The sequence below is a fragment of the Ipomoea nil genome, unplaced genomic scaffold (assembly GCF_001879475.1).
Source record: "Ipomoea nil cultivar Tokyo-kokei standard unplaced genomic scaffold, Asagao_1.1 scaffold0688, whole genome shotgun sequence".
In the NCBI taxonomy this organism is placed as follows: Eukaryota; Viridiplantae; Streptophyta; class Magnoliopsida; order Solanales; family Convolvulaceae; genus Ipomoea; species Ipomoea nil.
Window position 1 is genome coordinate 8175880 of NW_017617116.1, and position 18457 is coordinate 8194336.

An 18457-nucleotide genomic window follows, 5' to 3' on the forward strand; every position below is an offset into this window, starting at 1 on the left:
TCAATTATGAGTCATTTAAACTAATTTATTTTTTTTATGGTCCTTTTGTCTGCTGGGATCATAAGATAAACTTTACCTATAGCACAGATTCAAACAGCGGTTGCAGGTTTTCCAATAAATCAAAGTTCAACATGCATGTCTATTTTTATTGTTATGTTAAATTATATGCACGCTCATTCCTATCATTTTATAGGCTCAGGACATGACCAAATAATAATAATAATAATAATAATAATAATAATAATAATAATAATAATAATAATAATAATAATAATAATAGACCCACCCAAAAGTTTATATATATATATATATATATATATATATATATATATATATACCTAAAATTTAAATTAAATAAGAAAAAAAATACTAATGAACTTAACCAAACAACTAAAAAAATTAAATAATACATTCTCTTTATTTGAACCATAAGTGCACATAAAACAACAAATTAAATATTAAAGCAACACTATCATATTAAAGATCGTACAATCTTAATTTCTTTTATGAATTTATAGGACTGGATCAACCAACAATGAGGTAATGAAGCCTTTCAGCTTGGTTTTGGAATGTGTATATGAATCCCCATCACTATATATTGAATCCATTACTCTTGAGAAGTTGAGGACTCTAGTGAGTATAGGCATGGGTACAAGAGCATTAAGACATTCTTGATTAGTATCTTTCCATGCATTGATGACTTGTTCTTGCAGCTCGATGTAAGTATCTTCTTTCGATGTTTTATATTGGTTCATGTAGCACTCAACGGATGATGCCGCGTGTCCTCTTTGTTGCTCAAACTATATACAATAAATATATATATATATATATATATATATATATATATATATATATATATATATTTATACAAATTGAGTGTTAGTTCCTACGATCCATCTTAAACACAAATTAGTTTTTTATCTATTCTAATTTACTGTTTCTTAACCCAATCATTCTAATATGGACTACCTTGTCTTGAAAAAGACAATCATATTACTTTAATCTTTGCTACCTCAAGTTTGGTCCATAGAGTAATCATATGAGTCTACATAACAAGACTACTTTTATTATGGTTGGTCCCCACTAAATATTGTGACAATTAATGTACGCATATAGATCGTGTATATATATATATATATATATATATATATATATATATATATATATATTTAAGATCATATGAGAACACTTAGATCATATGAGAACACTTACTTAGGAACGAGAAAACAAATCGTGTGCATTCATCTAATATTTTTTAATGGGCTAGATTAGATTCAGTGTGTGCGAACGCGCATTAAATGTGTGCAAACGCGATTAAGTGTGTTTGCACACATTTAATGCGCATTCGCACACGCTTAATCTAATCTATACCATTAAAAAATATTAGATGGATGTACATGATGTGTTCTCATGTTCTCACCTAAGCATATATTCTCACTGAAACTCTACCGAAAAGGTCAAAGATAACTCCTGTTAGGAGTCGAACTTGTAACCTTGAGATTACCAAGTTAACCAACTAAAAGTATTTACTTGGCCCAAAATTATTGATTGAGCTAGCCATAAATAATATTTTTGTTGCTATTACCTCATGACCAGCTATGTCATCCATTAATCTGCAAACAACCGATACAGCTTGAACAATTAATGGCCCCTTACTCATCGAATAAAACACATCTTTTGTTACAAAATCCTCTTGCATGCCTACTAGAGAAGTTATTGTTAACATCCTTACACCACACGTTTCAGTTGCAAGCTTCATGTACTCCTCAAACTTTGGAAAATATCGGTCACGAAACCATTTGTCTTCTTTTAGATATGTCCTTGCTAAATTTTTCATCTATAACATAACCAGAGAAAATTAAAGTTTAAAGATTTATGCAGACATCAATAAAGGGCACTATTATTGAACCTGTAATATACTATACCTCAGTTTTGGCATAATCGATACGATACAATTTACCAGTCTCAGTTAACTCTTTCTCCATTTCAACATAAACATCGAGAAGAGCAATGTAGCAAACTTTCATATAATCTGGTAATTTATTTGTTGCAGTAGCATCCCATCTGCGGAGAAAAATTATATTTTCTATAAAAGAGATAGATTAAATTGTCTCAATTAATAATCTACTATACGATGAGTAAAAACTGCAGAACTAACCTTTCAATTGCATCTGTGAAGAGTTGGAGCTCGTTAGGAGTTCCATAGACATCATATATATCATCAATAATTGAAGACATAGCGATGACTTTAAGGAAAAATTTCCTTGCTAGAGAATATTGTGGTTCAAAGTATATTCCCATCGTCCAAAAGTACCCTTCCACCAATCTATCTCTTGCAAAAGGAAAATTCTTTGAAACGTCCAAGTCCTTCCACCATCTACATTATAATGAATATATAGACACTGCTTAATATTATAATAGTTAACTTGAAAGGCAACTGATCGCCTTCTCCGTCCCTGGGAGATGGCCACGCCTTCTCTGGCTACGCCTTGGTCTCCATAGCCAATTTTTATTGTCGATTAACTACCAGAATTTTAGTGACTTGATATTACAGGTCACATGAACTAAATTGACACGTCGTATATGTACCTAATTGCAACTTTAAAAAGTTTGAGAATCTAATTGACTTTTTACTAATATTTTTTTTAAACTTTACCTTGTGAGAATACCTAACTCCCTTTGGTGTAACTTCTGCAACATGTTGAAGTCCAATTTTGCAAATTTTAACAACATAGGATCATGTGTTTCATCAACTTCATAAATTGATATGTATCTTTTTGCTTCTAGTCTCCTTATTCTTTTGTGAAATGGCTGCCTTAAAGCTTCACTGACTTCTGTTCTAAGAGGACTGCTCAAGTTTGGAAGCATGGATTGTAGATGAGAAATGGTGAATATTAGTGCTTCCTCCAAAATCTTTTCTCCATGTACTCTGAGATGTGACGCCTCGTACAAGCTCAACATTGCTTGCACATTGTTTATCAACGACTCCTTGAACTTGCCTTGAGTGTTCTTGAACTTTTCAAACACATCTGTTAAAAGCATTGCACAAAAAATTCATTTCTGAAATTCAAAATTCGATCAAGATCCTATCTAGTTTCACACATTTATTATATTTTATGGTATACTTACTACTTGATATTGGATATCCTTCTTGTCTAAGTAATCGAAAGCCCAAAGAGACAGTGTAAAGATTGTTATCATCTTCCTCCACATTGAATTCGTCGAAGGCCTCAAATATGTGTTGCAAGGTAGCTTCAATCTCCTTTTGAAATTGATAACACACTCCTAAGTGTTGGATCTTGTTAATCAAGTCCAGTTTTTGGGAAGTAGTTTGTTGGGCTTCCATAATCATGTTCTTCAACTTTTCCCTTAGATGTTGATGCTCTTGCCATTCCGGTGCATCCACATCCACCTGGGTCCATATACAAGCACAACACTTATTAATTTTCAAGTGTTTACTGTTATATCAAAAATTAATTTTCAAGTGTTTACTGTTATATACAAAATTATAACTAATAACAAATTGAATGTTTTTATATTTTTATACATGCATAGCAGCCAGTAGTGGCGGAGCCACAATGGGGGCAGTGGGGGCAGCTGCCCCCACTCACCCCTCCGCAATTTGTATATATATATATATATATATATATATATATATATATATTTATATATGTAAAGATCACTAAAGGATTTAGTAGCTCAATTGGTTGAACCTTGGTTATGATATATGAAATGGGGAGGCGGGTTTGAAACCCACCTCCAGTGTTTTACTTTCTTCCCAGCTTTAATAAATGTTCGAAACCCACCTGTATTTTACTTTCTTCCCAGCTTTAATAAATGTTCGAAACCCACCTGTAGCACTTTTCTTTCTTCCCACCTATTAATAAATTTTTCCCACCTGTAGCACTTTTCTTTCTTCCCAGCTATTAATAAATTTTTCTTTTTTAAATTAAAGTATTTATTAATATAATTTCTTTTCTGCTCAAACTATTTTATCTAATTGATTATGTTTTATATTTAATATTTATGAATATAATTTCTTTTCTATTCTAATGATTTTATTTAATTGATTATGTTTTACATTTTGCTATAATATTATTATAACATTTCAAAGTGTTCTAAAATTTCACTCTACCCAAGTATAGTTTTGGCTCTGCCCTTAAGTAGTTTAACATAAATATTCTATTATAATTTATAATATATTTGAACCATATTATAGGTGTTTGATATTTTAGCATTAACAATTCTAATGTCATTTTAAGTATGCCCCCACTGACATAATTTTCTGAATCCGCCACTGACAGCCAGGGTCATGATCGATGCTGAACTTTACTAACCAGCCCTCCGCCCAACAAAAATAAATGTTATACCCTAAAAATAAGTGTATAAAGGTTACCTTGGGTTGAGAAGAATAAGAGAGGAAATAGTCACCCCAAACGCTTGGATGAAAACCGGCAGAACGACGATTAACGTCATGCAATTGTGTTTGGTCCGATGTAAGAACGGATAATGGTAAGAGTACTATTGGCGGCCATTTTTTGGGTATGATAAAGGGAGAGATTGGAAGTGAAAAATAATATTAATAATAAATTAACACCACGTTAGATTTTACATGTATTTCTCTGGAGTTATCACTCAATTTATAGCAACTAACAGTTGCTATGTCTTCTCCAATAATTATATGAAAATATCTGTAAGGATTGATATATGAGAGGCTCTTAATAGCCAGATGTCGAGTTAATACCATTTGAGGTCCTCCGAGTATAGTGGTTTTGTCACGTTTAGTTCTAAACTTTCAAATTGACCGTTTGTGGTCCTTCGACTTTCAAATTTAACCATCTGTGGTCCAAGTTAACCATCTATGGTCCTTCAAGTTTCAAAATTTAACCAGTCGTGGTCCTCTTAAAAGGACCATGGTTGGTTAAAATTTAATAGTTGAAGGACCATGGGTGGTTTACTTGGACCACGGATGGTTAAATTTGAAAGTCGAAGGACCACATATGGTCAATTTGAAAGTTTAGGACTAAACGTGGCAAAACCACTATACTCGGAGGACCTCGGATGGTATTAACTCGCCAGATGTCTGATCAGAAATCATGACCTCAAAAATGAAACCTCAATTATTTCAACGTGATGGAAGGCAAAAATGAAACCTCAATTATTTCAACGTGATGGAAGGCAAGTTTCTTGGACTCTTATGTACGAAGATTTATGACTCATGTTATCAGTAATCCATGTACCAATCATTCTTCCAAAATGTTGAACTCCAACCATAAGGGCCCTTCACACTCCAACCCGACAGAGCATTTGAGAGGATGTAAATCATGGTAATTCAATTGAACATGAACCACAAAGGCTAGACCTTTGCTTACTGCGCACAAGGAGCCTCCCTCACTTTGAGAGGTTGCTCCCACACTGCCGCGGGTGAGACTCGATTCCAATCATACAATAGTCATATCATGGACAAAAGAACACGTGGCAAGATACACTCAAGATATTATGTCGACCTGCTCAACCTTAACTGCACAACATGCTTTGATACTAATTATCACGATTACCATTACGCAAAAATTGTAACTAGTAGTGAAAACGCAAATTTATTTCATTATACTTGCATTGCAGTCAACGTCACAGTTCAGTGACAATATGTTGTATGCGACCCTCCAGGCTCCAGTACTCTGTCGGGCCGGGGTGTGGGGGACCCTTAAAGTTGGGGTTCAACCTTTTGGAAGAATAATAAATTCACTACTATAATTTCATAATATATATATATATTCAAAGACTTGTGGAAAATTCATTTATGTTCTTGTATTCAAGTTTAATGTTAAAAGTTCACATTCAACATATCATCAAAGAAAATTTAGATTTGGGGCCACCCCTCTCAAGTTGGTCAAATTGTTAGCTTGATCACCACAATATTAAAAGTTTGACTTTTAGTAGGAGCGGCCTATTGATCTTCTTAGACAATCTAAGTTGGTTTATCTTTTTTGTATTCCTTTGCCGGTTAGGATCACAGTACACACTTTCAAATAGTGATTGCATATTTCCCTTGTCACTCAAAAAAAAAAAATCAATTTATATTAGAGAATTACTTAGATCCTTGACAGAACATTGCTCAATCTCTTTTTGTTTTCTTTCCTTGAGATGAATAATACAAATATTTTTCTTTACTAAAATCATTAGCTAGTGTTTATTACATGACATAGAATTATTTATAAGTTTTTTCCAAAAAGAAAAGAATTTCTTTTTTCACTAGCTAGCTACTTGTAAATTGATTAATTCACTACAAATTAATAATCTATTAAATATTAAAAAAAAATCGGATAAACATTAATTAAATCGTAATAATTTACTAATTTTGGTTGGAACATAACATTATTTTTTCCACATGGTTTTTATTTCCACCAGTACCAAACGAGTGGACTAGTTACAATCGTGCATTGGAAGTTGGAACCCACCCTTGGGACTAATTTAATTCAGTCCATTAATTGGGTGTTGCTATTTGCACCACCCTTTGACTAAATATGGTGTAAAGTATCATTGAAAATGTAAAAAGGTGGTAAATTATAATAAATATATGGGTGGTGCAAATAGCCTAATGGGTGGTCAAAATGCTATTTGCACCACTCTATTAAAACTACATTTATGAGATCAAAATTTAATTCTAAAAAAAAAAAACAAAAAAAAAAAAAAAAACAAAAAAAAAAAAAACAAAAAAAAACAAAAAACGAAGAAGCAACCATCGCCTTCTCCGGTGAGAAGGCAGCCCAGTTGCCTTCTCCGGTGAGAAGGCAGTCCCTCACCTTCTCACCGGAGAAGGTGACCGGGATCCCTTTTTTTTTTTTTTTTTTTTTTCTCTGCCTCCTTGCCTTCCTGCCGTCCATTTTTTTTTTTTTCAATATATATTTATTTTAAATTTATGGTTTCAATAGATACTTGTATTTTGAACTTGATAATTTTAATACATATATTTTTTAAATTTACAATTTCAATTCATATTTTTTAGTTAATATTGTTGTTTGTGAAATGAAACGACTTGTATTTTGAACGGCAAGGAATTCAAATTGGACTTAAATGGCTCTATATATATGTGGTGTGTGTGTGTGTGTGATGTACATGTCATACAATCAACAATTTACAAGCTATGGACGGTTGGATAGATAATTTGTTTAGCTACAACGATCAAAATCAAAGCCAATTTTTTAGTTACAATGGTCAAAATCAAAATCAACAACATTACGAGGTATTTTAATTTTTTTATTTGAATTGTTACTGAAATGTTACAATTGAACTTATGTATATTTGTTCATTGCTTTTATATATGTGTGTGTGTGTGTGAACTTAGTAAATTGAATATTACGTATTATTTATATATTCATTGCTTTTATATATTATTTAGAAATTTAGATATGTATTATTTTTGATTACAAATTCATTGCTTTAATATATCAATATTGAATATATTATTTTGTCTTTATATATTAAGAGTTGTTATTTGTTTGTTTGTTTAGGACGAAAATGCAATCGAACTTTATGATGACAATAGAAATAAAGATGATGATCAAGTGAACCTAAATCTCGAGGTTGCATGCGAATTGTCTACAGAAACGGTAAACAAAATTCATACGCATATAAGAGCTCCATATTGATTTATATATATATATATATATATATATATATATATATATATATATATATATATATATATATATATATATATATATATGCATGTTGACTAATAGCATCATGGGACTATATTATTTTTTTTTTTAATTATTATTATTAACTTGTAAGCATGTAAGCAACAACATGTTTGTATGTATTGTGCTTTAATTAGTACGTATACTTAATTTCTGTTTTTGTTTTTGTTTATTTTTTTTTTTTTAATTTGTTGGTATACATGCATGTAGTCATTCACGCCTTAATACTCAACTTAACATTTTATAATCTTATACCCACTTTTTATGATTATAATTAATTAGGTATTTTTATTATTGATACAAATAATTTTTTTATTAGGCATTCATGTCTCGCGAAGATTTAATTGAATGGGTTCAAAGTAGAGGTCGGGATCTCGGATATGTTATTGTGATTAAAAGGTCCCGGAATAAAAGTCCTACAGTTATATTTCAGTGTGACCGTGGTGGTACTTACGTGCCAAAAAAAATCTCATCTAAAAACACGGGTACAGGAAAAATTGATTGTCCATTCCAATTGGAGGGGAAATACATACGTGTTGATGGTTGCTGGAGGGTAAGGGTAATATGTGGAGTACATAATCATGATCCTGCATTGCACCTTGAAGGTCACCCTTATGCAAGGCGATTATCAGGAAATGAAGTCGAATTGGTGGAAAATTTGTCAGCGATGCATGTGAAACCACGAGATATTTTAACGTCCGTGAAGATGCAAAATCCGGATAATGTTTCCATCACAAAAACCATATACAATGCACGCCAAAAATTCCGGATGATGGATAATGCAGGGAGTTGATCGCGCCATCTACAACTTCGATCCGTGAGCCAGCCGTGCAAATAAATGTTCGTGGGCGTCCGACTTCAAAAAACAAATCTCTCATAAGAACTCTATCTCTCAAAAAAACTCAAGCCGAGCCAAATAATATTCAATTTCAAGAACAAGCTCGGAATAGTTGTTCAACTGCACCAACTTCAGGTGATAGACACTTTTACCATCCATATATGCTTCAACTTCCAGTTATATTCCATCCTTTCATCATGCAAGTGCAAGATGTGAGATCTGACGGAAACTGTGGATTTCGAGCCGTAGCTCTCTGTCTCGGTTTTAAGGAAGACGAATGGTTCAAAATTCGATCCAATTTAATCGAAGAACTAGAGTCTCACACAATGGAATATACCGATATGTTTGGAACTCAAGGATGGTATAATGTCTATAACATGTTGAATTTTTTTGCACAAGATCGGTGTGCACCAGTTGAGCACTGGATGACTATGCCGGAGATGGGTGTACTAATTGCTTCCCGATACAATGTGATACTACATGTTTTGAGTATGGCCGGCAGTACAACATATTTACCACTTCGATCTAGCCCACCACCTTGGTACGAGCATGTAGCAATAACCCTCGGTTATGTTAATAATAATCATTATGTTAAGGTAACATTGACAGGAGGGTACCCAATGCCTACAATTGCTCCACAATGGGCTTATTTTAGATATGATTGTGCAAATGCATGGATGACTCCATATATGAATAGGATTGAAAGTTACAATGAGCATGTACGCTCTAATTGTACTCGGGAAAATGTTATATTAGATTGAAATTGAATGAATTTATTTTTTATTTTTTTTATTGTGAAGTTAATGTATTTTTACAATTTTTAGCGATTCAAATTTAATTTATTATATCTCTATAAAAAAAATAAAATAATGTATACAACAAATTTAAGTTATAAAAAATATTAAAATAACAAAATTAATCATTATTTTTTTATTTAAAAATTAAACCATAAACAAAAAACAAGTATTGAAAATAGAAAGTTAAAAAAAATGTATTGAACAAAAAAAATAAGTATTGAAAATAAAATTTAAAAACATATGTATTGGAAATAAAAATTTTAAAAACAATTACACAAAAAAAAAAAAAAAAAAAAAAAAAAAAAAAAAAAAAAACAGATCCGGTCACCTTCTCCGGTGAGAAGGCGAGGGACTGCCTTCTCACCGGAGAAGGCAACTGGGCTGCCTTCTCCGGTGAGAAGGCAGCCCAGTGGGTCGCCTTCTCGCCGGAGAAGGCAGCCCAGTTGCCTTCTCCGGTGAGAAGGCAGCCACTCGTCTTCTCACCGGAGAAGGTGACGGAATTTCTTTTTTTTTTTTTTTTTTTTTTTTTAACTTTGCTGCCTTCTCCGGTGAGAAGGCAACCTAGTGGGTCGCCTTCTCATCGGAGAAGGCGACCCAGTTGCCTTCTCCGGTGAGAAGGCAGTCCGTTGCCTTCTCACCGGAGAAGTTGACGGGTGGGTTATCTTCTTTTTTTTTTTTTTTTTTTAAAGATTTTGAGGATAAAAAAAATGGAATAATAAATATTAATATCTAACCACATTTAATGATGTTGACTTTTCTATTTGCACCACCTACAAAGTTATCATACCTATTAAATAGGGTGGTGTAAATAGCAAATAGGGTGGTGCAAATAGAATTACCCCATTAATTTCGATTGTTATACAGTGCACCATGGTCCATCCACACAGTTGTGTGGACCATAATTCAAAAATGACGACGTAGGACAATCATTAAATTTTAACAAATTTAGTAATTTTTTTATGTTCAGAACAAAATGAAACTACAGTATATCTAAAATGAAACTGAACAATTTGTTTCACATATTTTGTTTTTATTATCAAATGAAACTGTAATTGAATTGAAATGATATTTTAGTTGTATTGAAATGAAACTGTAATATGTATTAAATTAAACTGAATAACAGTTTTGCATATTTGAGTGTAAATTATCCAATGAAACCGTAGTTAGGGATGGCAATTCTACCCGAACCCAATGGGTTCCCCGCATCCCCGCCCCTATGGGTTTTAAAATACCCGCACAATTTGGATAATGGGTACAGGAATGGGGGAAATTTGTATACCCGTGCGGGTATGGGGGCGGGTGCGGGGGAAGGTATCCCCGCCCCGCACCCGCACCCGCACCCGCACTTATGTATATTGTTATTAGTATTCATTTATTATATAAGTTTATGTATACTTTATAATTAAAAATGCATAATGAATTAAACTTCTTAGTTTTTTGTTTATGAAATTTGAATAGGAACAACACAAATAACATAATGAGTAAAACTTAATACAATTTATACTACCAACACAATTTTAGTTCCAATTAAGAACTAACTTCATTGGCTCTTATTAAATTTTAGAGTTATGTTCAAACTTATAAAAAAAATCCATGTGATAATTACAATTGTAGTATTAGATTTTTATTAGATTTAAGTGTAATATTAATAATTAGAGTTACGGGTTGGGTATTACCCGCACCCGCAAAATCCCCGCCGAAGCGGGTATAGAGTAGGATTTTCATTAACCGCGCGGGTGCGGGGGATATATCCCCCGCACCCAACCCGCCCCATTGTCATTCCTAACCGTAGTTGAATTAGAATTATAATTTAGTGGTGATATAATAAGACTACATTGTGTATAAAATTAAATTCAATAACAGGTCTTGCTGTAATAAGACTATTGTATGTATAATATATTAATATAATGTCAAATGAAACCGTAGTTGAAACAAAATGAAACTTTAGTTGTGCTGAAATAAAACTATAATTTATATAAAATGAAACTGAATATGTTATACAAACAGAACCATTACACGGAACGGATGCCATTTCTTTTCATTAGAAGAAACGACTTCGTTCTGGACCATGGTCCACAATAAAATTTGCCCATTAATTTTACACTAATAAGCAAAATTAAAAATTAAAAAAAAAATGTCATTGGCAAAATATTTTTACTTCATATTCTTGTAATTACATACGGAGTATATCATATGCCAACTACCATATAGTGTGATGATATCTCGATTACCATTTCAAATAGGTTATCATAGGTTCGAACTCAGGTGGTGGGCGACTTAGAACGTATACCAACAATCCATTTGGCTATGAATAAGTGAATCATGCATAAACAAAAAATCTTTCGTAAACTCAATTCAAGATATTCTTTTCTCTCCTCATTTTCCAAATAAAATTAAATAACTTTTAATAAAATTTTCCTCCAACTTTTAACTTCACAACTCTCAAATATTATTTAAATTTAGTAATATGTTTGAAATTCTCAAACTAACACACATTTACTATATAAGTCTCCAACAAAAGTTATAATAACTAATAGCAAAGATGCAACTTTATTTCCTTATATTTCAAACTCGTGATATGCTCTGATATCAATTATCAAGATTAAGCCCTTCTCACTATACCAAAAATTATACTCAGCAACAAAGGTATAACTACATTTTGATGACAAAATGTTGTACTCGACTCTCTGTGTTGCTGTCCATCCACCCATGGTGGATGAATTGGGTGGTGAACGAGTACGTGAGAGAGGAAGAAGGGGTTGTTGGCATGGTTGTTGTGCGTTATAAAACTGCTCTTGATACCATGTGAGAAAGCTGGCAAACAAGAAGCAGAATGAAGAAGAAGCTAAGCAATGAAATATATACTAAACATATAGCAAGGTAAGAAAGAGAATAAGGACAAAGATATCCTAATATAAAGAGTATTCATAACTCATAAGTTATTGTATTAGAATTATAGAATAGTAATTAAGCACTGGATTATGTGTATATGAAAATTCTAAATTAAAACCTATAGTTGTACTCCTAAGACCTCAATTGTGTTCCTCACTTCCGTGTTCGATTCCAAGACATGTATCATCAAATCTTGCAATTACAACAACAAAAGACAACCCTTGAACGTTAAGGACTAAATAGCATAACGACTTTTTAACGTTAAAGATGGGCAAGAAAAAAGTTGATGATTATTCAAAGTTTTTGATACAGTTGATTAACAATTGACATAACTATAATGCACCTATCAAATACAAGTCCAAGTCAAGCAAAATTAATATCATGCTCCAAGTTTGAAGGGATTACGAGCAATATTATTTGGTTAAAAGAATTTCTGTCCCTTAATATAATATAATTTACAGCTTAATTTTAGGGGTGTTAGTGAACAGAGCTTTCGGTAATCTACTCGTATTCGTGTTCGGTAAGCGTTCGTTTATGTTTATTCAGGCACCTAGTTCCAAGGAGATAGGATCCCCAAACAAAATTTAGAGCTCGATTTATAAACGAACAGAGTCTGAATAGTTGTAAGCTCGTTTGTTAAGAGATCGTGAACAAGCTCGTTTGTGTTCGTTTAATAATGTTCGCGAATAAGCTCGTTTATTGTTCGTTTAATAATGTTCGCGAACAAGCTCGTTAGTGTTCGTTTAATATTTAATTTGTTTGTATTCTCTTTGTAGTTGTGTTACTTGTTTGGTTATTTTTATGTTCACGAACAAATTGTGATCATGAACATATTCATATGTTTGGTTATTAAGCATTCACGAGCGTTTTTATGAATGTGAACAAACATGTTTGCAAATATTAATGAACATGTTTGCAAATATTAATAAACATGTTCGTGAATGTTAACAAACACTAATGAACGCTTAACAAACGAACACGAACAGAATTTTCAAAAATCTTAATAAACGAACATGAACATGAACACTTCAAAAACTTTAACAAACGAACACGAACCATCTCCGTTCGTTTATGTTCGGTTCGTTAACGGCCCTACTTAATTTCAATATGATGTTATTTAGGAATCAAACTCTTTTTACTTAAATTACAACTTGTTGCTATAGGAAAAAAAAATGATAATACGTACTATGAAAAACGGCTAGAAATTATATAAAACAAGACCATGCAATATCACAGCATCCGCGGTAAGGAGAGGTTGTAGTACCTTGGGCGAAGATTTAATTTGAAAAACTCGTTTACCAATGCCAAAAGCTATAGCTATATCTAGTAAGTGACTTGTAGTGATACTAATTGTCAAGATTAAACGCTTACTAAAAATTATAGTTAGTAATAAAGGTACAACTTTACTTCCTTATATTTACGTATCAAACAGCATCACGTTTCGATGATACTGGGCCGCGGCCAACAATCTGCATCTCACCGTTCATAACAATTAATAGAAATCATTGAATTGTCAACAACTTATACACTTGAAAATTGGTCTTGCCCAACGTATGGACAGTTTAATAGTCATACTAATCATTTATAAAAGGAATGATCTATGCTTAAAGACTGCATAATCGAATTTATTGCAGCAATTTGTTCTCTCCCCCGTCCTCACCAACTTCCATAATGGGTAAGAAGTTGCCGCAGGTTTGTTTAACAACAAAACTGTTTTTGATATCTCTAGTCCTAATATTCCTCATCACAACAGCTCAAGGTAACATTCTTTGTGTATCCTATACCTACGTTTTACAGTTTTAGTTATAGTTTTAGTATCAAACTCGTTTGGTCGGAATCTTGATAAACATAGGTGGGCCGAGCAAGATCGCCGTTCAGGGCCATTCATCGCCACGTGCTCAATCAGCAGTCGGCCAAAACCCACCAAGTGGTTCACGCCAGGGTAATGCATTACATACATATATGGAAAAGATTTTGTATATATTCCAATTCCAAAATTAAAGTCACATTTAAACATTTATTACATCCTACGATATATATATAGTAATATTCAAACCTTATTTTTAGTTTATATTCCGAAACTAAACAACCACACTAAGTCACCATATATCATTCTATTGTCCTAGTTTAACGTTTGTTACATGTATGCATTATTTTGTTTTATGTAATTAATTACTCCGCAATATCTTATTTATTTCAATCATTCCTGTCTTGATTTACGAATGAAAAAACTTGCAAACGTTACCCCCAACCCGTATCGGGTGGACTTTTTCAAAATCCACACTCACCTCCACCGGGTGCGGGTGCCCACTACGGATACCCACCACTTATAATTTTATTATTTTTTTTTAAAAATAATATTTAAATTACTTATCCATAATAAAATAATAAAATTTATTAGTTATACTAAAACATAATATAATAGAAATATTTAAATATAATAACTAAATTGTTAATTTTTAAAAATAAACTTAGTAGTTTAGATATAAAAATAGTAAAAATTTACATAAAGTTATAGAAACTCTTATAAATAACTACATGGTGGGTTGGGTGGAGTTCTAGGCGGGTTTTGTACATAGAACCCGAATTCAACCTGACCCACTGCGGGGTTACTTTTTTAAGACCCACACCCGACCCATCACCCACTACCACCCAAAAAAACCCGACCTACGCGGGGTGGATATCCGCAGGGCGGATTGAAATTGTCATCCCTACTTTGTATGCTAATAAATGTATACATTTTATTTTAAATGTTGTACACTTCAATGTTATTAGAAGCAATGTTGATGACCTTCGACCTATATAGAAAACATTACATCCAATTACTCTGTTATATTTTACCAGTCATGTTTACTATTCGTTGATTAAACTAATACATTTTTCATTGCTTATTTTATTTAATATTTTAAATTTAATTTTTCGTGTTTAATAATACTTTTAATGTAATTTCTTTTTTTTTTTTAGTGAGGACTTTTAATGTAATTTCTAAATATATAAATTTTATACACTAATAATAAACTAAATATTATGAAAAATTGAATTAAAAGTAACACTCATTAACAAATCAGATACATAAAATGAGATGGTGGGAGTAAAATTTTATAGAGAGAATATTGTATTACATATAGTTTAGATATGATATATTATATATTATCTTATTCTCGCTTTATATATTTTATAGGGAAAATGACACTTTTTCCCCCTGAGTTATATACCTATAGCATTTTTCCCCCCTAAATTATTGAAGTGGCTGTTTTTTCTCTTGAAATGTTAAATGGACATATTTACCCTTAAACTAAATATTTAATTTATTTTTTTTCCAATAAATTATGACCATAATTTGGTTCAAACTAATCAAACACTATAGCAACCAAACCGAAATATTCCAATTACAATTTAGAATCGAAATTCGATATTTAGAGTTTATTAAAATCGTGAACCGGAACGGACGGTTCATGTTCCGAACTGAAAAAATAAAATACATTTATTGTTGAATTTAGACTATTTTAAAATAAAAAATAAAATTTTAAAATAAAGACGGTTCAAAATCACGAATCAGATCCGGAACCGCCGGTTCACGGTTCAAGATTCAATTTTTTTGATACATAATTTTAATAAATTGACATTTAAATATTGGGTTCTAGATCTGAATTATAACTGTAAACTATTAATTCGATTGCTTTAGTATCCGGTTCAATTCAAATCGAACCGTGGTCATCCTTACGTATACGCAATAATTTGTTGGAGTAATAAAATAAATAAAATGTTTACTTTAAGGGTATAAATGTCAATTTAATATATTAAGGGGAAAAGGCACCACTTTTAGAATAATTGAGGGGGCTAATGTGCTTACCTAAATAATTGAGGGGGAAAAAGTGCTATAAGTATATAAATCAGGGGTAAAAAGTGTCATTTTCCCTATTTTATATATTAAACTAAACAACCACACCGATTCTTCATCATCATTATATTCTCCTAGCTCGTCTAATATTTATTTGTTACATATATACATTGTCTTATATATATATATATATATATATATATATATATATATATATATATATATATATATATATATATATATATATATATATATATATATATATATATATATATATATATATGATTAATGTTTTAATCCAATCATTCATTTACGTGGATAATAGGTACTAGAATAATGACATCGTTTCAAATGAAGCAGTCTTAACTACCTTCAACCACAATTCAAAACAAAACATTTATGTTGATAATAAGTACTAGCTAGAATAATGACATTATTTCAAATGATCGAAGTAGTCTTAAGTCTTAACTTCTATAAGGTATATTAAACATTACATTCGACGATATAATATTCTTATCTTATTTTTGGTCTATATTCTGAAACTAAACTACTACGCAAAGTCACCATCTTTCTATTGTCCTAGTCTAGCATTTGTCACATGCATGTATTATATATATATTTTGTTTACGTAATTAATATATGTCTTATTCCAATCTAATTTATGAGAAAGTATGGTCGCTGCTATCCAAATAAATTACTCTTCTTTAAATTAAAAATAACCCTAATGGTATTTTAGCTAAATTAATTTTCAGGCCATATCGCTTACGAAGCTCTGAAGCCCCAATACGTTCGGTGCAATGAAAAAAGATACGAATCCTGCAAAGGCCTAAACCAGCAGCCAAAGAAAAGTTGCGATTCTCGAGACAGATCATGTCAACCTTAATAATGGACGGCAAGCTGAGGTTAATGGAGATCAAATTTTACGCAGTGAAAGGATGGATGCATGGATATATAAGATATTCATCACTTATTTGTTATGCATATGTAATACAAATACTCTCATAGAATTTTCTAAAACTATAACTAGTAGCGAATATGTAATTTTAATTTCTTATATTTGTATACCAATTAGCATCATGTTTTGATAATATATAATGAACTCGACTTCCCAGCCGTGGCCAACAATCTGCATCTCACCATTCCTGACAATTAATAGAAATCATTGAATTGTCAACATCTTATACTCTTGACTTGGTCTCCAAGTCTCACGTATGGACAGTTTAATAGTCATACTTATATTATTTTTGAGTCAACAACAATTCTCAAAGATGATTAATTGTAACGATTTTAATATTCACTAGATCATTTTTTTTTTTGTAATAATATATTTGGTCACGAATGTAAATTTATTGTGACCGCTATTGTTATCCGTTAAATAATACTTTTAGTATAAGTAAATATTATCACAAAAGTCTTGAGTAATTGTGATTACTTTTCAAAAGTCGTCACTATTACAATAGTGACAGAGAATATAGTAACAACAAGTGACGACTTCGTTTAAAAATTGATCATTAATTTTATTAGTGATCAAAATCAAAAAAAAAAAAAAAAAAAAATTGGGAAGTAGTGATCAAAATCAATAGTTTCGATGATAACTTATGTTATGTTGTTACTAATGTGGAATTTTTTTTATAGTGTACTTTTCAAATGGTAAAACATGTGTAGAACTTGATGAAAAGGCCATATAACTTCTTGACGTCAAAGGTGGTCCGGTGGGAGTTTGACAGTTTCAAGTTTTCGCTACGGTACGTTGACTAAACTACCAACCACATAACATAGGTAAGTGAGTCCAAACTAGTCAAGCAATAAGCTCCAAAACATTTATCCTTAAGTTGTCATTTATACAATTAGTCAATTATACAGAACAAAAAAAAGTTATTTTTTTCCACATGAAGCATTCAAACACGTTATTATGCCGTAGGATAAGTACATGTTGTTGGATTCCATCTTTGAATATTCCAATATTATAGCCCGAACCCATTCTATTTACGCAATGCTTTTGTTTTCCTTAGCTTCATCATCCATGCATGGACGGTAATTGTATATATTACTATGATTACAAGTACAGGAATTTGACTGTGTCCCCTCTATTCAGGGACGGAGGGAGAGGGGGCAGGGGGGCGGCTGCCCACCCTCACCCCACCCCCACCCCATATATAGTATTTGTATGTATATATGTATATATAGTACATGTTTTAGTATTAGTATAAAAAAACTATAAAATGTTAACAAGAATTGAGTTAGAGTAGGTGGTAGAGCATATCTTTGGTAATAATAAGGCTAAAGGTTCCAATCTTAACATCAACATAGTTTTACAATTCTTTTTTAATATTACGCACACACTCTATAATAATATGTGTAATTTATAATGTGTTTTCTATTCAAATTA

At 31.8% G+C, this 18457-nt stretch overlaps 1 protein-coding gene across 1 annotated transcript; it reads right to left on the reverse strand.

Moving 5' to 3' along the window:
• Positions 1-378: 378 nt before the first annotated feature.
• LOC109176149 ((-)-germacrene D synthase-like) lies at positions 379-4593 on the reverse strand. The gene is made up of 7 exons (XM_019325591.1): positions 4397-4593; positions 3130-3412; positions 2657-3029; positions 2159-2377; positions 1926-2064; positions 1586-1837; positions 379-800 (listed from the first exon to the last, which is right to left on the reverse strand). Exons 2-7 carry the CDS (start codon positions 3350-3352, stop codon positions 513-515), a joined length of 1494 nt encoding a protein of 497 aa, XP_019181136.1. The 5' UTR covers positions 3353-3412; positions 4397-4593; the 3' UTR covers positions 379-512.
• Positions 4594-18457: the final 13864 nt, after the last annotated feature.

Excerpts from the sequence above, each read along its gene's own strand:
- LOC109176149 (XM_019325591.1), bottom strand. The coding sequence starts at position 3,352 with ATGATTATGGAAGCCCAACAAACTACTTCCCAAAAACTGGACTTGATT. Across the intron at positions 2,378-2,656 it reads GAGTTAGGTATTCTCACAAG|ATGGTGGAAGGACTTGGACG; the intron begins GTAAAGTTTAAA and ends ATTATAATGTAG. Across the intron at positions 801-1,585 it reads ATGACATAGCTGGTCATGAG|TTTGAGCAACAAAGAGGACA; the intron begins GTAATAGCAACA and ends TATTGTATATAG.